This window comes from Abramis brama (assembly GCF_963993115.1).
Source record: "Abramis brama genome assembly, chromosome: 14".
NCBI lineage: Eukaryota > Metazoa > Chordata > Actinopteri > Cypriniformes > Leuciscidae > Abramis > Abramis brama.
In genome coordinates, this window is record NC_139976.1 from 4,396,498 (window position 1) to 4,418,208 (window position 21,711).

The following is a 21,711-nucleotide window of genomic DNA, read 5'->3' on the forward strand; positions in this document are numbered from 1 at the left end:
TTAACTATATTATTATTATTTTATTTATTATATTTTCATTATGATCAGTGCCACTCATCTGCTTACATTTGTCTAGTCACCAACAAATCAATGTAATTTTTGCATCGAGATATTATAATTTCATTAATATTTTGAATTAGATTTTGTTCACATTTTCCGATTGTATTTGAATTTCAGTAAAAGTTTTAGTAATTTTTTTGTTTTAGTCATTTTTGATATATATATATTTTCCATTTCATTTTCAAACTTCATTTTTAGTTTTAGTTTATTATAAAAATAACCCTGCTACAAATAGTACAGATTCCTTCAAATTAAGTGGCTATTTTAAATATTTCGTGTTGTCATAGCATAAATTTTTTTAATGTTTTAACATTTAAAACTTCATTTAAAAAATATTTTTATTTCCATATTCTTTTGTTGATTTTATTAACTTATTGATTGATTTTATTGATATTTTTTGTGGATTTTATTGATTGGCTGAGTAAGTCTGCCTATATGGTCACTTCAGGTTGTGAAGGGAGTATTTCACCTTTGTGTGTGTGTGTGTGTGTGTGTGTGTGTGTGTAGACTGCAGAGAGATCCTGTTGCCTTTGATGACGGATCAGCTGAAACTTCATCTGGAGAATCATGAAGAGCTGGACTCCTGCTGTCAGCTTCTCAGCAACATCCTGGAGGTGCTTTACAGGAAGGACGTGGTGAGCACACACACACACACACACACACACACACACACACACACACACACACACACACACACACACACACACACACACAAACGGTCACAGTCAGGCTTTGTTCAGACAAGCAGCAAAAATCTATTTTTTTTTTGCCATATCTGACTCAAATCCTTTGTTTTTGTGGTTTGGACAGAAAATAACACCATTAAGCTGAAGTGTGTAGTTTCTGTGCTGCTAGTGCTACCATACAAAACTACAACAACTGTTTACAGACAGGTTTCCCAAACACTCACTCATCCTCCATTGGTCACCAAACTGATAGCCCCACCCCTAAACTCACACCATTGGTTAAAGCAGTGCATTTGTGTGCAGTGTCAACATCGCCTCTCCACCTAGTGTGTGTGTGTGTGTGTGTGTGTGTGTGTGTGTAAATATGAGCCATTGTAAATATTTCTCTGTCTTTTGATCACTGTTGATCTGTTCATTTCTCAGTGTTGATTTGATTCCACCATGCTGTTTGTCCAGATGGTGTGAATGTGCAACGTCTTTTGGCACTGTTTTACAGCTCCTGTGATTGCTGTGTGACAATCACACACACACACACACACACACACACACACACACACACACACACACACACACACACACACACACACACACACACACACACACACGTTCCCTGTTTCTTGAAGGAGTAGTTCACACTAAAATGGAAAATCCAAGTCTCCTAAAAACTACGGCTGTGTATTGCCAATAATCCGATACGATACTTATCACGATACAGGGGTTAGGATACGATATATTGCGATACTGTAAAATAGGCGATATTTTACGATGTTTCTTGTTTTCTTATGAAGAGTATGTAATTTTCAAAAAAGGTTCACACCACCACCATATGCACAAAAACTTTTATTTAATGAAAACAGTGGAATCTGAATTTGCATTTGTTACTAATCACTATTTTGTGCAATCCAAGTAAAGAGAAAATAGTTAAATTAATATATTCTTGAATCCTACCAGAGGTTCACAGTATAGCAGTTTTTTAATTTCTCAAGTATTTAATCAGAGAAAATGCATAGTCCACTCCATGACTTCATGGCACTGTTTTTTATTTTTATATATTTAATACCGTAAAGCTTCTTGCTTTAAAGCATCTACATCTATTGAGTAAAGTGCTATATAAACTTGCCTTGACTGGAGCTGGTGCAAACATATCCACATCACTATGATCAGACGCTATCTTGCAGATTTTTTTTTCTCACGGCTGTCATTTTTGCTAGGTTTATTTTGTTATTGAGAGGAAAGAATACTGTACATATTTGTATATTCTATCGAAACGCCACTCTCAGCAGCGCAGATATGTGAGCTCTCAGATTCAATGTGTTTCCTGAGTATTGGAATTTAGCATGGCTTATTTTGCAATCGACTCTTGTTGATCTCCTTAGTGGTTTCTTTATAGTGGAAGCCAAAATGCGTCCACACTTCAGCACTGTACACCGCGACGGGAGCCGGTATGCAAATGCTAATGCTAACGTTCTGAGATAACACTGCCATTGGTCGGGTTATAGCCGAACACAATTCCACTGAACATGAATCTTGGAGGTAAACAAATAAATGTCGATATAGTATCGCCAAATATAATATCGCGATATTCACGTGTATCAATTTTTTTTTCTTACAGCCCTAATAAAATCTTAGCGTTTTGTGACGGAAATAATTATTACTTTAAAGTTTAAAAAGTCAAGTATGCTTTTACCAGATTTGAAACAACATTGATTGGCTAATCTGTGTGTGTTTATCTCATGTCCTCCTTTAACTTCATTGACTTGTGTGTGACCCAGTCAGAGATGCGAGTTTATTTAATTAAAGTTAATTAATTTCTGGCTCTTATTACGACTGTTAATTGGCCTCTTCGGTCAGCACTCGACTGCACAGCACTTCTGGATATCTGCCCAGTCAAAATGCTCTTCTCCGTCATTTGATCAGTTACTGCCGCCATGATCAATACAAAACTTCCACAAATGTCTCTGTTTGATGAAATCTCCTCTACTGCCACTTTTAGGATAAGTGCATTCTGTGATAAGCCTCATTTGCATAAAATATTTTAACTGGGTGCATTTAGTATTTTGGGTGCTTTTGAATAAGAGTATGATGAAATACTACACAGTAAACTGCATATTAAACTCTGCATAATAACTTTTCTTTAATTTGGTTCTGTCTCCCCATCTTTACACTAGGCTTATTACAGTTAGCTAAAACTAAAACCAAAAAAACAACAACTATGACATAAATAATATACAGTATACGATATAAAAACATTGTATACTGTATATTCGTATACATATATAATATATATATATATATAAAATTAATTTTTATTTCAGTTTTAGTTATTATACACAAATATAATATAAATATAATAATATAAATGAAATAAAAATGAATACCCTAGTATCTCAGTGATACTGAAATAACACTGCTTGACACACACACACATATCCGTACGTCACTGATTCTCCCACTGCATGGTGCTGTGGGTGAAGCATCCTTTGAACCATTGTGCGAGTGTGTGTGTTTACTTGATAATTGAGCATGTGTTGCGTAATACACACGTCACAGTCGAGCACAGAGCTCTCTCATCGCTGGTTGGAGATCAGCTGCATCCTTTGTTTAATAATTGACGATCTGCTGTGTGTGTATCAGGATCCCCACTAACAAACACACGGCTCAGAGTGACGGGATGCGATGCAGTTTATTTTACACCAGTGAAATATGAAGAAATATCTTTACTATACTGACTAATTCAATATCTGTTCATTTAGTATCTTTGACTAGTGAACACGGCACCAGCTGGGCAGCGTTAGACTTCGATCACACAGATTCCCTGCGGCGCTGACTGTGCAGAAAACTTTATAGCTCAGTTCAACACAATTATTGCCATCACTAATTGCTTTTGCCCAAATCTAATTAAACTACACTACTGTTCAAAAGTTTGAAGTCTATTTTTTTGTTTTGGTGTTTTTGAAAAGTCTCTTTTGTTCATCAAGGCTGCATTTATTTGATCAACAATACAGTAAAAACAGTAATATTGCGAAATATTATTACAATGTAAAATAACTTTTATATTTGAATTTATTTTAAAATGTAATTTATTTCTGTGATCAAAGCTGAATTTTCAGCATCATTACTCCAGTCTTCAATGTCACATGATCCTTCAGAAATCATTCTGATGATTTGCTGCTCAAGATTATCATTATCATAAGATTCTGATTATCATTGTTGAAAACAGTTCTGCCTAATATTTTTGTGGAAACACTAATAGAGAGTTTTTTTGTCAGTTCAATAGTTCATTCTTCCCCCATCACTGAATGTCACCCACCAGAGATGTGTTGAATGTTGTCTTGTGTGGATAAGTCATTTATTTGTGGTATATTTCTGTGTGTTGTTTTAGGGTCCGACGCAGTGGCACGTACAGATCATAATGGAGAAGCTTCTGAGGACAGTAAACAGGACTGTGATCTCCATGGGAAGAGACTCTTTCCTCATAGTAAGTGTGTTTCTCTGCGTCACAGGGTTGTTCCTCTGGGATGTGCTGCATTTTTTGGCTTTCCTGTGTCCGTGGTTAGTAACAGTGTGTTCTACCATATCAGTGCAATCGGACTGCTGTCTGTAATCATCAAATGGCTCCACACACACACACACACACACACACACACACACACACACGCACACACGCTCACAGTCAGGCTTTGTTCAGACAGGCAGCAAAAATCTATTTTTTTGCCATATCTGACTCAAATCCTTTGTTTTTGTGGTTTGGACAGAAAATAACACCATTAAGCTGAAGTGTGTAGTTTCTGTGCTGCTAGTGCTACCATACAAAACTACAACAACTGTTTACAGACAGGTTTCCCAAACACTCACTCATCCTCCATTGGTCACCAAACTGATAGCCCCACCCCTAAACTCACACCATTGGTTAAAGCAGTGCATTTGTGTGCAGTGTCAACACCACCTCTCCACCTAGTGTGTGTGTGTGTGTGTGTGTGTGTAAATATGAGCCATTGTAAAAACGTCTCTGTCTTTTGATCACTGTTGATCTGTTCATTTCTCAGTGTTTGTGTTGATTTGACTTCACCATGCTGTTTGTCCAGATGGTGTGAATTTGCAATGTCTTTTGGCACTGTTTTACAGCTCCTGTGATTGCTGTGTGTTTGCCAACAGGAGCACACATGGCTTTATTTTGCTGCTGTTTTTTTTATTTCATCCTGTCTAAGCTGATCTGAGATCAGGTGTTAGGGGATAGTTTAGCAGTTAGAGAGCTTTAGGCTCTTGGTAGTGGCTGTCCTTGTCTTTTACAGCCACATCTCTCCATATGCATGCTAAACGTCCCCCTTCTTCCCCCTCTTATCCACCCGTTTATGTGTTTAAAGGAATAGTGCATGCAAAAATGAATATTTTGTCATCATTTACAAGTCTTCATTTCATTCCAAACCCATATGACTTTCTTTATTATGTGGAACACAAAAGATTTTTTTCTTCATGCAATTATAGTTAGTGGAGACTTGAGTTTTCATGTTTCAAAAAAGACAAACAGCGAAAGTAGAGATGCACCAACTTTAAAATTCTGCTCAATATTGATAATTCATGTTATTTTTGTTTTATGACCATGTGTGTGTATACAGTAGAGCCTAGGGCTAGTAAAGCCAAGGTCATGGGTTCGATCCCCAGGTGCAATGTAAGTTGCTTTGGTTAGAAGCATAAGCCAAAATGCAAAAATATAAAAGTAATAAACATTTGCAATCTAGTGAACACATCATCAGAGAGGAGAAGAGATGTCTCTGCAAGAGAGAGGGGGAGTTACTTTGAATGAATAATGATGTAGATGGATAAATCATTCATAATAAACACTACAATATTCTATTAAAAATTTCATGGTGAAGTCACTGGATTGCTGGATCTGAATTAGCAGCATTGCACCATATGCGTTTACAGCCATATGCATGAAATACTCTTTCTACCCTGCTTATGTTGCAAGGTCTCCAGACACTCAAATCCTAATGGTCACGTCATATAATGCCCATTCATTGCTCTCAGGGTACACATACTCTTCTCTGACATTTGCAGTAAATCCCTCTGTCTTGTACAGGGAAATTGTGAGTATGGGAGCATTGGCTTATGCTTTTAACCAAAGCAACTTAAGCCCAAAGTATACTTCTTTTTTTTTACGTGTATGCTAGCGTATGCATACAGTCGAACGCGTAGCCTTTCAAAAGTATACTATCATTGGCTATCAATGGTTGAAATGTTGAATTTTTAAACCATTTCAGAGCATCGCTGAAGGCTCAAATAGCAACCCCTGCTTTGAGACATGTAAAAATGTCATTGTTTAATGCTGAATTTCAGTATCTGGAGGTCTCAGAATTATAGATTTGTCTCTCTGTGATTTTGAATATGTATGCTGGTATGTATAGGCTGAGCATGTTTAAGAATGCATGTGTTGCAGTTTCAGTTTTCAGGATTGTGTGTAGATTGATAGTACATTTAGTGTGTGTGTGTGTGGTCTCTGTAGGCAGCTCTTCCACTGTGACCTTGTTCGTCAGGGCTCTGTTGCTTAGATTCAGATTTATGCATTAACTTTTCTCTGTGGTTTTGCTGCATGTGAGTCTAGAATTCAAATGAGTCTGATCAGCACAGCCACACACGTCCTGCATGCTGATGTGCACTTACAGTAAAGAAAAAGTCCAGTAGAAAAATCTTAAACTTCAAAAAGTCTGAATCCTACAGATCGTTCTTGATTATCAACCATGAATAATGTGTAATTGTGTGGTTTGTTGGAGAGGTACTATTGGAGAGAGGAGTGCTTGTATTCACAATTTGACAGTGTAATGAATCTAAAGGTCCCATGGATGGAGGATCCCAATTACAGAATATTTTAGCAAGTAACCACCGACCTAATAAACACTAATGCAACCAAAGCAATGCCCTGGCAGCGAGTTTTGCGTGATCAGACCTCTTTTTCGGCTGGTATTTTATGATCTTTTTATGTCTGATGTAAGCATTTTAGTCTTTGCTCTGTCTTTGTTGCATTCAAGAGCCTCATCTACGCCTTTCAGTAGGGTTTTCTCTCTAATATGCAGGATCTGTGCTTGTATGTATTCAGAGTATTTTCAGCCCCTCCCATTCCTCTGCAGTAGGAGGGGCCAGGTGGAGGAACAAGGCTTTTGATTGGCTGCTCTGTTTGACTGTAATTTCAGGACCGACAGCAAGTGCCGTCTGCAGCATCAGTGCAGCAAAATCCTCTTAGATTTACATTCTCACCACATTCTCAGTGCATTAAATATACATTTGTGATGATAGAGAGGCTCTTCAGATTGATTTTTTTCTATCTGAAGGTTTTTGCTGACAGTCTTCCTTTAAGTGCATTTCAGATGAGTTTTTCGAACTCTCTCGCTAGGGAAATACTGAATGGTTGCCGCTGCAAGCTTGCATGGGAATTCCCGGCTTAATAAACACAAACGCACACAAACTCCTTCATTGTGACCTGGAGAATTTTAATAACTCTCAGAGTGTCTTTTGCTTTGCTTCAGGGAATGAAAGTAAGACAGAGAGAGAAATACATTGAGGATCCCTTTGACAAATAAATAAATAAATAAATAAATAAAAACAGGTGGCTTGGCACAGCTTCTCATCTGCATTTACATGTGTTTGGTGGTTCTTTGTGTTATAGCTCAGTATTTTTGTTCTCAATATTTGTTCAGCCAATATGTGTGATATGCATGTACAGACACGCAGTAAAAGTAATTCCACAGAATCAATCCTATGAACTTGCGGTTGCCATCTGGAGGGAATCGCAGTCAGCATGTTGCCTATCTGTATTTTTATTTATTTCGGTATTTATTTTTTCCCCTGCTAGATCACCGCAGTGAGTTTATTCTTATCTCATCTAATCTGGGTGGGCGACATCATGGTGGACGAGATATTTGAGATTCCACTTTCTTAAAATGCAAAGCTGCTTTTCTCACATACACTAATTACACATTCCAACAATTAGCATCTGCAGCACGACAGTAGTGTCCCAACATCACCACATTTCCAGTGAAATTCTACACTACACAATCCTGACGTGAGAACCACCATAGAAAAGTCAGTGTTATTTTTATTTTTATAACCATTTTTCTAAATGATGATACTATGAAATGCATTGTACAGACAGATTTCCCAGTACTCAGATAATAGAGCCACTCTTTGTATTTTTCATGTTTTATTTTTGTATAGTAAATAGTTTTAAAAACTGTATAAAATACACAATATTGCACATAATAAATCAATTGCACTTTTTAAGGAACAGAAAAAACATCTAATCGTCTCTTTAGGCTACAGTAGAGCTATTGAGGGGACGGCTCGTCTTGTGTTTCTGAAGTTGCCGACACACACCAGAGGGAGAGAGTCAGTTCAGTGGAAATGGGTTTTTTCCTGTCCGTGAAGTGGTTTATTTTGCCCTTTTTAAAAGACTTTGGCACATATCTCTGGATGGGACTCTGCTTTTGTCCTCTGACGTGACATTCCCAGAATGCTTTGCTCTTGTGTTTTCATTCTGTGGGCTGAAATCAGTATTTTTTAGATGATTTTAGCCCTGATTTGCTAGATATTTTCATCAATTAAACTTACTCTCCGATATAAAGGGGTGTTTGATTTTCAGTACGGCTGTCTCTTTAACCCGTTTCTGTGCACACAGAGTTCTGATATATATGGGAATAACGATTGCATTGCATTTCACTCTCTGAAAGTGAAAACTGAATGTTCATTAAATCCACAAAGTGTGTACAGAACCAGACTGAACAAGTTGATGCGTTTGAGATGTGTGTTTCAGTTTTGCAGGTCCAGTGGTAGCAAATCACGTCTCGACTCGATAAATGAGTTTGTCACTGTGCAGTGTGTATGTGACTTGTAGGTTGTCAGGAAAGAACAAGGCATCTTCTCCCTGTAGACTGTTGGTGTGTCAGCTGAAGCAGAGAGACGTTTAAGCATCGCAGGTTGTGTGTGATTCTTTCTGTCCGTATCGCTCTGACTCTCCATGCTCCATTTTATACTCTTTTTTTTTTTTTCTTCATGTGTTTCTTCATCTCTCTCTGTTTTTGGCCATACGAGTGAATCTCATGGCAAAAAAAACAAAAAAAACAGGTTGTATTAACTTTAATTTTACAATTAAGCATATTTTTCCCCAGCAATACTCACTACTGTAAATTAATGCAAAAAAAATTGAAATACATGATTTATTATATATATTTATATGTTGGTACTGTCGGACAGAAAGTCCAAACATCTCTACTTTTCAGGAAATAGAAAAACACTGTGTTTTTTAATTAATCAAACACCGTGTTGTCAAAGTTTATAATGTGGCTTTATATGTGGTCAGACACTTGCATGTGTCATTAGATTATTAACGTTTTACCAACATCAAGCTCAAATGGAGTTATGATGTTTTTGACCGGCGAATTTCAGAGAATTATGGACATGCATGTTTTTTCCGTTGCATCGCATTACGCATTAAGTGCATCGCATTACGTTTTCATCAACTTACAGGTTATTACATTTACTGTAGTTATGTGGACGCTCAGTGTTTGCTGTCATTTGGCCAAAATCTCATGTTATTAAAAAATGCAGTGCTACGCACAGGCTATTTAAGACCGTATTGGCTATGATTCAATGACAACAACAAGTGACTATTCTCTGATCCTCAAATACATAAAATATATATATACAGTGAGGAAAATAAGTATTTGAACACCCTGCTATTTTGCAAGTTCTCCCACTTAGAAATCATGGAGGGGTCTGAAATTGTCATCGTAGGTGCATGTCCACTGTGAGAGACATAATCTAAAAAAAAATATCCAGAAATCACAACGTATGATTTTTTAACTATTTATTTGTATGATACAGCTGCAAATAAGTATTTGAACACCTGAGAAAATCAATGTTAATATTTGGTACAGTAGCTTTTGTTTGCAATTACAGAGGTCAAACGTTTCCTGTAGTTTTTCACCAGGTTTGCACACACTGCAGGAGGGATTTTGGCCCACTCCTCCACACAGATCTTCTCTAGATCAGTCAGGTTTCTGGGCTGTCACTGAGAAACACGGAGTTTGAGCTCCCTCCAAAGATTCTCTATTGGGTTTAGGTCTGGAGACTGGCTAGGCCACGCCAGAACCTTGATATGTGCTGGTTTAAGCAGGGGAACCTTCCGTGCCATGCATGATTTCAAACCATGACGTCTTAGTGTATTACCAACAGTAACCTTGGAAACGGTGGTCCCAGCTCTTTTCAGGTCATTGACCAGCTCCTCCCGTGTAGTTCTGGGCTGATTTCTCACCTTTCTTAGGATCATTGAGACCCCACGAGGTGAGATCTTGCATGGAGCCCCAGTCCGAGGGAGATTGACAGTCATGTTTAGCTTCTTCCATTTTCTAATGATTGCTCCAACAGTGGACCTTTTTTCACCAAGCTGCTTGGCAATTTCCCCGTAGCCCTTTCCAGCCTTGTGGAGGTGTACAATTTTGTCTCTAGTGTCTTTGGACAGCTCTTTGGTCTTGGCCATGTTAGTAGTTGGATTCTTACTGATTGTATGGGGTGGACAGGTGTCTTTATGCAGCTAACGACCTCAAACAGGTGCATCTAATTGAGGATAATAAATGGAGTGGAGGTGGACATTTTAAAGGCAGACTAACAGGTCTTTGAGGGTCAGAATTCTAGCTGATAGACAGGTGTTCAAATACTTATTTGCAGCTGTATCATACAAATAAATAGTTAAAAAATCATACATTGTGATTTCTGGATATTTTTTTTTTTAGATTATGTCTCTCACAGTGGACATGCACCTACGATGACAATTTCAGACCCCTCCATGATTTCCAAGTGGGAGAACTTGCAAAATAGCAGGGTGTTCAAATACTTATTTTCCTCACTGTAAATAATGTATGTGTGTAGTGTTTGAGTAAAACAATATGCTGTACTTATTCAAAGAACCAGTTCTTTATTTACCCTTGCATTGCAAACAAGCAGAGACGCTGTGTGTGTGAGCGGAGTTATAAGGTTTGACTGACAGTTTGAGGATCCAATGGAGTTACGAGGTTGGTCACAAGCTCTTTTTAATACTTTTCAGTGGTTAAATATTTGCAAAACCCACAGACAGACGTAAAGAGTGACCAATAGTAATGATTTATGAAAAAAATAAAAGACAAAATATAGAGATACAAGGTTTCCGTCCGACAGCGGTATATACTCTGTGTGTGTGTGTGTATATATATTTATATATATATATGTATATATATATATATATATATATATATATATATATATATATACACACACACACATACAATTCTGGGGAAAATGTGTTTAATTGTCATAAAAAAATAAAGCCACAATGCGCAAAAGAATGTTGGTTTCATTTTCACTTAATTTTTTAAGGAATATATAATTTCTTTGTTTCTTTCGAAATATCACCTGAACATGTTTTTGTTCACCTGTGACTGAATTTCCTTTGTAATGGAAAAGACGAGTCGACCTGCTCTCATTACGCTCTCAGACTTTCAATGACCTCCCGTAAGACCCGCGACACACACACACACACACATGCTCGACGATACCTTACTGGCTCTGGTGTTCTTCATCATTTTTCTTTTCCATAGGAACATTGTTTGATTCAGTGCAGATGTCAAGAGTGCGGTCACACTAGACAGGACGTGATGTCACACTCTAGTAGGGGTGTAACGGTACGTGTATTCGTACCGGACCGTTTCGGTACAGGGCTTTCGGTTCGGTGCACGTGTGTACCGAATGACCGAATGCAATATTTTGTGTGCGGAACATAGGTACATTTTCGTGTTTCCACACGAACATATTAAGTGGCGGAAGTCTCCGCGTTCAGCGCAAATCCCGCCCTGCAGCTGACGTTTGCATACTGTCTATGGCAGCTGATTGTAAAGTTTTACCAGAGCCCGTCTGGTTTTACCCGTCGTCACTGTAACCTAAACCAATGAAATCGACTGCAGAGCGAAAAAAAAGCTTTTCCGCTCCGTGTGCGCCGCCGCACTCTCCGTTCCGTGTGTGTGCGCGCTGCGCTCTCTGCTCAATGTTCAATGTTCGACTCCGTGTTTGCGCTGCGCGTTCTGCTCTGTCGTTAACGGGCCAAACACTCCAATCATGTACCGATCACGCACTGGAAAAGCAAAATCCGCTCAAATAAGGTGAAATTTCTCTGTAGAAGACTTCTGTTTGCTGAGCTGGTATAGCCATGATGGGCAACAATGGTAAAATGACATGCTCTGGTAATAATAGCTTTGTAGGAATATATTTTATTTTGATAATTTGTAAAAAAAAAATGGGAAAAAAAATCTTAAATTGATTGTTGATTGATTATTGAAAAATAATAATACATTGATATATATGTTTAATACTATTTTCTGTTCCTTTTTTCCCCTGGTGTTTCATTTAATTAGGTGATTCTAAGTTTAATGATTGATGATTACAAGCTTGGAGGAATTGCAATTAATTACAGCAAATTGTGCAATTAAAGTTCATTTTTTTCCCAGTCTTAATTTTTAAATATGAGCAGGCCTACAAGCTGGGATTGGTAATGCTGCACTGTAATCATAGTTATTTATTTATATTTTTCATTAAATTTATTATGTGATATTGGTTTGAGACTGAGAGTATTTTATTTAGTGGAGAACTTTGCAGCAGTATTTTATTTCTTATTCTTTTTTTATTATATATATATATATTATTATATTTAATTAAAAAGTGTTTAAAAAAAGTGTAAACAAATTGTTAAAAAAAAGTTTATAGTAATAAACAACCTGCAGTTTAATGTTTGCATTTCTTTCCCTTACTGTACCGAAAATAAACCGAACCGTGACTAAAACCGAGGTACGTACCGAACCGTGATTTTTGCGTACCGTTACACCCCTACACTCTAGGGATTCTATCTAAATTTTTAAGTAAAAATACATTAAAAATGAATTTAAAATGTTAAAATATCAATTTAATCTACTTTCCTGCAACTCTACAAACTGTTCAGCTTTGTAGTTTTTTTTTTTTTTTATATATATATATATATATTGCACCAAGTGGTCAATCTGTGACATTTAGATCCTGTTAAATCGTCTTTTTTCCATATGCAGATCAGTTCATCAGAGTCTAGTGTGATTGGTGACTGTGTATCACATGACTTTCTGTCACAGAAAGGTAAACATTTACCATTGTTTCCATGGTTATGTCTGTAGTTGTATTAGAAGAACATTATTTGAAATTAAATCATTTAAAATGAACGGACACTGATCTGAAAACGCTTCCTATAATTTCAATAATCCAATAAGTGTGAGAAGCTTATATATAGTGTTTCTAGAAAATCTTTAAATGTGTGATTATTAAGAATCTAGAAAAATAAGTCATACTTTTTTCCTTTTTTTTTTCTTCCTGGTAATAATAGTATATGAAAGTTTATATGAATTCACAGAGGCTTGTAAGATTATTTCCATATAAATCCCATATAATGAATTAGTTGTGACTTGCACTTGTGACCGGTTTGATCTGCAAATAATTACATCCTCTAGTGAGTTTTAAATCCATGAAGTCCTCTGTGAGAATCATCATCCAGTGCATCTGAAGAGTTGTGCTTCGATTTAATGCTGCGATTTCCGTGTGGAAGAGAAGACCAAAAGGAAAAGCTTGTGTCCTGTTTGTGTTTTAAATATCCTCCTGATTTTCCAAACCTTCAGCAGGATGAGGAGCAAAAAAGAAATAATAATTGTAAAGCAAGATTTGTCAATGATCCAGTTATGTCTCTCACTCTCTTAAAATAATTTCACGCTCTGCTTGAGGGAAATAGTTTCATTATTCCTTTTTTCCGGAAGCAAATTCCATTTTTTTTTTTCTCTGTTAAATATACATACATTTTATTTTTTCAGTGCTGGCTGCGATATTTCCAAACCAAGTTCAGTACTCGCATCCATAAAGTACCGAAGGGGGAAAACAAAAAAATCAAACTGATAGAATTTTCCCGTTTCATCCTGATCAAAAACGGGCTTAACTAAGCAAGTGAACAGATGCACATGGAGCGTTGCATTCTGTCGTACTCCCTTCTTGAAAATATGATCAAAAGCATAATAAAGTGGTGTATGTAATCCTGCGGTCACAGAAACCAGAGTTTCCAGCGCGCGTGTTTCTTGGCCTCCGCTTTGGACTTGCGTTTGGGCGTGGAGCCGATGGTCTCCTGAGGATAGGGCAGAGGGGGAAACAGGGACTCCTCCGTGGGACACAATCTCTTCATCAGAGGCTGTAGCTTATCTTCCTGCAGTTTAAAGTCCAGCTCCACACTGCAGCACAGAGAAAACAGGCAAACTCAGCAAACTCCACATGCACACCACAGTGAGAGCGTCAGATGCGCTCAGGAACACAGAATACATGCCGTCAGTCTTGAGATCAACGGTAGAATTTGTCAATCAAAAGTATTTTTACTGTACAGTTTACTTCAATATTATGATATTCCTGAGTGAATCATGCACAATAAGACCAAGAAATGTCAAGTGGTTCACATTTTTTATCTAATTAATTACGTGCAGATTAATCGAATTAATCGCAAATTAATCTCACTTCAGTTTTGGCTTAGAATTGTTTCTCTCTGTGTCCCTGTAGAAAATAGTTTATAGAGTTGATGTCTCTGGGTGTGTAAAGATACGTCTGAGTGTGTGTGTAAGCTCCTTCTTCTGGGTGCATTCGGTCCCTGCGGGTGTTGCATTGTGGGATTTATGTGCCGGAGATAATCCAACGTCCACTACACATCTGATCCCTGGGATGATGAGTCACATTAAACTCCACGATTAGAGAGCAGAGATGGAGAGATGGGGTGGAAGAGTGAATGTGTGTGAGAGAGAGGGATGGCGGAGCGAGGGATTATATCACTTTAGCAGACTGAACAAACTTCTATCTCTTGAAGGAGAGAGTGTTTGTGCACATACAGACCCCGAATGCTGGATTTCATCACATCTTTACATTTCAAGTTCTGAAATGTGATTGGATAAGCCATTTTTAAAGTCATTTTGTTTTCTGAAGAAAAAAAAAAATTGACAAGGCAACTTGAGAGCTGATTGTGACTGATAGTTGATATAATGCTGCACTTTAATTTATTTAATTATAGCAATGAAGGGATACATTATCAAAAACAGATTTTTTTTTTTTTTTTTTTTTTTGTAACCATATTTACTCATTTTGCTGTGCGTTATTCATTATTGGTAGATTTTTGGAACTGACACTAGAGCTAACACTTCTTTTAAATAGACAAGTGAGCATGAAAAATCGCAAGATACATTTTGAATAAATGATTAATTCTATATTAGTAAACATCAGTATGTAAATGTATTATTAATTTGTTTCAGCATTTTTTTTTTAGTAATTTATAGCTGGTAAAAAAAAAGGTTTGTGTCATTCCTTAAAACACCCCTTAAAGGGATACTTCAGGATTTAGCATTAAGCTTTGTATTAGTAGAAAACCGGCAGTATTTTCGAATTACCATGCTTTCCACCCTCATATCCCCCTGAGACGAGAGATTTATGTATTTTTTGTCTGGAAAAAATCCTCCGATAACGCAAAAATCGTCATTTTGCGTCATCGGAGGGTTTTTGGCCAGAGGCTAGAAACTACAGCCAGTAGTAGGAGCTGTCCCGCATGTCTTCAACCCGCCCATAGTGGGATCTCACTCACAGATCTCACCGAACAAGTGATCGGTTGATGTGCGTTTTAACATTGCTAAGAAAATTCCCGCTCCTCCGTGAGAGATACAAGAGCGGTGCGTCTCAGTAATCACGCCACCGGCCTCGTGCCGTTCTCCCGCGGCCCTCAGCCTCGTCCTGCTCGCCACAGTAAACATGATGAATGGCGACTGTAGAACGCAAAAGCCGAATCCCTGAAATTTTGGGCGATCTCGAAATCCCGTGCAGACTCGTCACGGAGACTCACTAGTAGCCTAGCCTGCGCTCTCTTACCGGTAGGCGTGGCTTGGGAGTGTCCTCTTAAGGGCAGCGAAGCAAGTGCATTCTGGGAGTTGTTGTCTTTCATCCACATAAGTCAAAAATACATTTTCTGACTTTTCTCAGTCTAGAAAGCTCCAAATTCAAAAATAATTTCACATTTCTTCTACATAAATGACCCATTTTAAATACACATTCATCTTTCCAGAGGTGAAGTATCCCTTTAATGTAAAATCATTCTGATGCAAGAGACCTTGTGGCTTATAGCTATACTTAAATATAATAGATTTGATGTAATAAATGGTATGAGAGACTGTGAATACAATCTTGGCTTTGTTGTAAAGTTTTCTTTGATTGAAGCAGAGACCAGTGAGACAGTTGGGATCGCGTTCAACGGAAGTTATTCTTTATTGAGAACTCCGCTGTACGCGGCTGTAGAACTTCCAACATGATCTAACTCTAATACAGTATGCATTGTAGTTATATACATTCCAAGGGGGAGGGATTACATAGAGGTGGAGATTCTGAACAAAGCATGCAAATTAAGTATACAGGTTAAGGTAACACCCTAGACTGAGGGTCTGGCCTATCCTAATTCAATCAGCATAAGGCTCCAAGAGCCATTTGGGTCCGAAAGCCATTTGCAGAACAAAAGGTGAGATTCTCAGTGAATCATTCGTGTGCTAATCCAATCAGCCAAACGATTCAACGTCTGGACTGTGGTTCTTGCTCCAAGAGCCATTAAAGACAATAGGTTAGCGTCTCCGTGATCTGACTCATTTTACTTACAAAGGAAAAAAACAGGTCGGGCAGGAATATCTTGCTGTAAACTCAATAATCACTTTCTCAGTTTATATACTATCTAAATTAAAACCTCAAATGCTAAAATCAGTATTCTTCACCGTGATGTTATGTAAGGAAGCATATCTGAAATAGATTCTTAAATTGTAACCCTTCAGCTTAAACGATGCACAGTACTGTACATGATGAAGCATGACCTTAATGTTTAAAATCTTTTGCTAGAAGATCCAGTCTTCATATATAAATGTAGGTTAATGGTACATTTCTGTGAATATAATATTTTATTTACTTTGCTTTTTTGAAAGGTTTCTCTCTCCCATTTTTTAAGAAAAAAAAAAATCCTGTCAATGTTTAGATTTTCAGTTATAAAAGCAATATGTTTCTCTGTGGTAATTTCAGTGAAAGACTGGTATTCCTGTCTCGCTGACGGAGTGTTCAGATTAACCGATAGAAAGAGACATTTAACACTCTCTATGTCCCAAACCCCCCGTTCAAAATGCATTTTCGGATGTGACGCATCAGCATTGATGGCGTTTATCTTGCAGACGCCACCCAGAGAGCTGCCATTCAACATGTGAAATGAAGTCAGTCTTTGAATCACTTGATGGAGAAATGCATTGCTTTCCTGTTGATTTCATGCACTAGATTGTACAAAGCGTCTTTCAGAGGCATGTTCATTTCAAATGCACTGAATTGCATATTGTTAGCCAGTCTATATTTATAGCAACGTTTGAATCTGTTTAACAGCGAGTGTTTGGCCTGAAAGTGAAAGGTTATGTAAGGTGTGTGTGTGTGTGTGTGTATGTGTGTGTTATTGAGGACTCAGCATGTTTGTTCGTTGTGTGTCTGGCCTTTGCATTCATGCACAGTGCAATGCAGCAATTAGCAAATTAATCACACAGCTCAACCTGGTAATTATGCCCTTATCAATATGACCATGTTCTTGCTACAGAGAGACGTACGAATCACTCATTACCTCAATAAGTCTCAAGAAGCTCTTTGAACAAGCTCTTAAAGTTTCTCTGAGAGCTTCTCGCAGTCGGTGATCATTTGGTGGTTGATTGCACTTTGTAGTTTCATATTGCTGGAGAGATGCTTTTTATGTTCAAATTTGATGCTGATTTTTACATTCCAAACTTTTCCATTGCACTCACCATGAATGTTTGTTTTTATAATTATTATAATTTTATATGTATTTACTGTATTTATGTGCATTTTTGTGGATTTATATATACAGTGAGGAAAATAAGTATTTGAACACCCTGCTATTTTGCAAGTTCTCCCACTTGGAAATCATGGAGGGTCTGAAATTGTCATCGTAGGTGCATGTCCACTGTGAGAGACATAATCAAAAAAAAAAAAAAATCCAGAAATCACAATGTATGATTTTTTAACTATTTATTTGTATGATACAGCTGCAAATAAGTATTTGAACACCTGTCTATCAGCTAGAATTCTGACCCTCAAAGACCTGTTAGTCTGCCTTTAAAATGTCCACCTCCACTCCATTTATTATCCTCAATTAGATGCACCTGTTTGAGGTCGTTAGCTGCATTAAGACACCTGTCCACCCCATACAATCAGTAAGAATCCAACTACTAACATGGCCAAGACCAAAGAGCTGTCCAAAGACACTAGAGACAAAATTGTACACCTCCACAAGGCTGGAAAGGGCTACGGGGAAATTGCCAAGCAGCTTGGTGAAAAAAGGTCCACTGTTGGAGCAATCATTAGAAAATGGAAGAAGCTAAACATGACTGTCAATCTCCCTCGGACTGGGGCTCCATGCAAGATCTCACCTCGTGGGGTCTCAATGATCCTAAGAAAGGTGAGAAATCAGCCCAGAACTACACGGGAGGAGCTGGTCAATGACCTGAAAAGAGCTGGGACCACCGTTTCCAAGGTTACTGTTGGTAATACACTAAGACGTCATGGTTTGAAATCATGCATGGCACGGAAGGTTCTCCTGCTTAAACCAGCACATGTCAAGGCCCGTCTTAAGTTTGCCAATGACCATTTGGATGATCCAGAGGAGTCATGGGAGAAAGTCATGTGGTCAGATGAGACCAAAATAGAACTTTTTGGTCATAATTCCACTAAACGTGTTTGGAGGAAGAAGAATGATGAGTACCATCCCAAGAACACCATCCCTACTGTGAAGCATGGGGGTGGTAGCATCATGCTTTGGGGGTGTTTTTCTGCACATGGGACAGGGCGACTGCACTGTATTAAGGAGAGGATGACCGGGGCCATGTATTGCGAGATTTTGGGGAACAACCTCCTTCCCTCAGTTAGAGCATTGAAGATGGGTCGAGGCTGGGTCTTCCAACATGACAATGACCCGAAGCACACAGCCAGGATAACCAAGGAGTGGCTCTGTAAGAAGCATATCAAGGTTCTGGCGTGGCCTAGCCAGTGTCCAGACCTAAACCCAATAGAGAATCTTTGGAGGGAGCTCAAACTCCGTGTTTCTCAGCGACAGCCCAGAAACCTGACTGATCTAGAGAAGATCTGTGTGGAGGAGTGGGCCAAAATCCCTCCTGCAGTGTGTGCAAACCTGGTGAAAAACTACAGGAAACGTTTGACCTCTGTAATTGCAAACAAAGGCTACTGTACCAAATATTAACATTGATTGTTAACTTGCAAAATAGCAGGGTGTTCAAATACTTATTTTCCTCACTATATATATATATATATAAATGAGGCATCTTTCAGAAACATTTAAAAATTGCAATGTTGTCTAACTTTTGACAGGCAGTGTATATATTATGCGTTTTTGTGGATTTTATATGCAAAAATTATAATTTTTCTTAAAGAAGAAATCATTCTAGTTTGCTAAAGAATTAACCACATTCTCGACTCGACATTAATATTTCTGTTTAATGGGAATATTAATTTTGCTCTCCGACTTGAAGTGCGGGCTCCTTTTCTGCCGAGACATGACATACGGTACAGTGCTCACTATTTCTAGCTTTCGGATCACAAATCAATGTTTAATATTTCTCTCTGGATCAATACGGTTCTCCACAGAATAAACTAGAGCATCATTAGAGAGCAATGCAGTGAAGTGGCTGCCTAAAGAACGTCAATATTTCATTTGCATTAGAGAGTCGAGTACGTCGCAACCGCAACACGAGCCAGCGTGAACGCAGAGCCGTTCTTGTTTTCGTCTGACAGGCCTAGATTCCTCTCTCTCTCTCTCTCTCTCTCTCTCTCTCTCTCTCTCTCTCTGACGCTTGCGTGGTATTTTTCATTGATCGTTCGCCTTGTCTCCTGCTCTCCACCCACGACTGTTGTCACGACCGACGCTTTTCACTGTTTCTAAGCTGCTAATTAGAAGCTGAAAGCCGTTGATAAGGCTGTATATCCCTGCTCATTGCCCCTGCACGCAGCTTAGCACTGTATTCTTTTATGTGGCGTAGGCTTTCCTTCCCTTCATCCCTCAGGATGAGGAGTGGTTTGATCTCTCTCTGCTCCTCCTGTTTAAGCTCATTAACGTAGAGGCCCTCTCATCCCATCCTCATGGCAACATTTACACAGGAAACGCATCAGTGTGGCGGTTAAGTGCTCACGCTGACCTGATGTTCATCAGACGCTGAGAGAGAAGAACAAACGCTTTTTGTCTCTGAGAGGTGAAGTCGTCAGAAAATACTGGAATATTCCACACACATCTTAAACTTATCGGTGTCAATCTCGACAGTGTCGTATCCGTTTTCTGTTTTCAACTTTCTTGACTGACTTTCAAGTTTTTGGTTGTCAAAAAATTGTCTTGTTTAAAGGGATAGTTCACCCACAAATGAACATACTCACCCTCATGTTGTTCCAAAAAACTTCATCTTCAGAAGACAAATAATATATTTTTGATGAAATCTGAGAGCTTTCTTGATGAACCGATTGAATTTAGGCTTTTATTCACGTAATTTAAGCCTACATTCAATCTGTTCATCATATAAAGCGATTCGGTCTCTTCAGAAAATCTGGGCTAAACCGCTCAATTCATATGGATTAGTTTTACAATCTCTTTATGAACTTTTTGAAGCATCAAAGTTTCAATGGAGGGACAGAAAGCTCTCAGATTTCATCAAAAAGATCTTCATTTGTGTTCTGAAGATAAACAAAAGTCTTATGGGTTTGGAAGGACACGAGGGTGAGTAATTCATGACAGAATTTTAAGTTTTGGGTGAACTAACACTACATTTCTTCTAGTCATCAAGTTTTATGCATAGATTTTGAAAACCTTTTCTGTTAGTGCAATATATCAAATATTTACAAAGGTTTTGCTGGTCATATAAAATCAAGCAACTTTGTGAAATATTGCAATGATTTTTAATTAATTTTTTTTATTTTGTCCTTTTATGCCGCTTGAATTTGGCATTGTTTTATGATTCGTCCTTGTTAAGTGATTCGCATGTTTGAGCTTGTTAGCGGCTGAAGTTTAGTTTTAGCACACTAAACAGCCAAAAATAACTCAATTTAGTACTGAGAGGCGGCTTTATCTACACACACTTTGGGTATGAGTACAAAATCTGCGGGAATAACTAAAATTATGCGTAAAATGCGCTATCCCACACCGAAATTCAAGCCCTGTAAGACAAACAGTATCCAGAGTTATTCACTGTCTGTTTGAATGAATCAAAAGATGCACCGATTCATTTGATTCATCACTCAATTTAATGGAAGTCTCAATGATGTGGTTTTTAATATTTATTTTCAAGTTATATTTTACCTATATCATTTATTTTATTTATTTTATAACTGCATTGCCTCTTGTTTCATATCTTATTTGCTTAGCTGTAAAAGTGTGTTAGCTTAATTAGCTGGCTGGTCTCTGGTGAGATCTGGAAGGATTTGTAAATGTGTTGTGTTTGTGTCAGTGTGCGACTCTGGCTTTGGAAAGGAAGCGTATCTGTGCCAGAGACAACAGACTGACACCCCAGTGAAAGTGAATCTGTCTCTCATTAGCACCAGATGCCCTCTCATCACTCACACGAGCTCATGTCTGTGAGGCGTTTGATGTGGACCGCCGGGGGTTTGGGTCGAGCTTCGCCTGCTCTGATTCCAAATCGTTTTACGAGACGTTCTGCCGTCTGTCGTGTTTGTTAGCGCTCGCCCGACCGGATCCCGCAGGCCCGTCGCGCGTCACTGATACTCGTTAGAAGGAGAGGAACGCACAAACACACGCAGAGATGAAGAGTGCAGGTCG

General features: G+C 38.2%; 2 protein-coding genes across 3 annotated transcripts in view; one reads left to right on the forward strand and one right to left on the reverse strand.

The window, feature by feature from the left end:
* dock1 (dedicator of cytokinesis 1) overlaps positions 1-21,711 on the forward strand; it is a 236,687-nt gene that overhangs the window by 93,707 nt on the left and 121,269 nt on the right. For both annotated transcript variants that reach the window (XM_084134948.1, XM_084134949.1), the window contains exons 26-27: positions 568-695; positions 4,129-4,224. In XM_084134948.1, coding sequence (XP_083991074.1) covers positions 568-695; positions 4,129-4,224 — 224 coding nt within the window. The remainder of the gene's footprint in view (positions 1-567; positions 696-4,128; positions 4,225-21,711) is intronic.
* Positions 13,622-21,711, reverse strand: part of insyn2a (inhibitory synaptic factor 2A) — a 43,081-nt gene continuing 34,991 nt past the window's right edge. Inside the window, exon 4 of the mRNA XM_084134950.1 lies at positions 13,622-14,056. Coding sequence (XP_083991076.1) covers positions 13,873-14,056 — 184 coding nt within the window. The 3' untranslated portion in view covers positions 13,622-13,872. The remainder of the gene's footprint in view (positions 14,057-21,711) is intronic.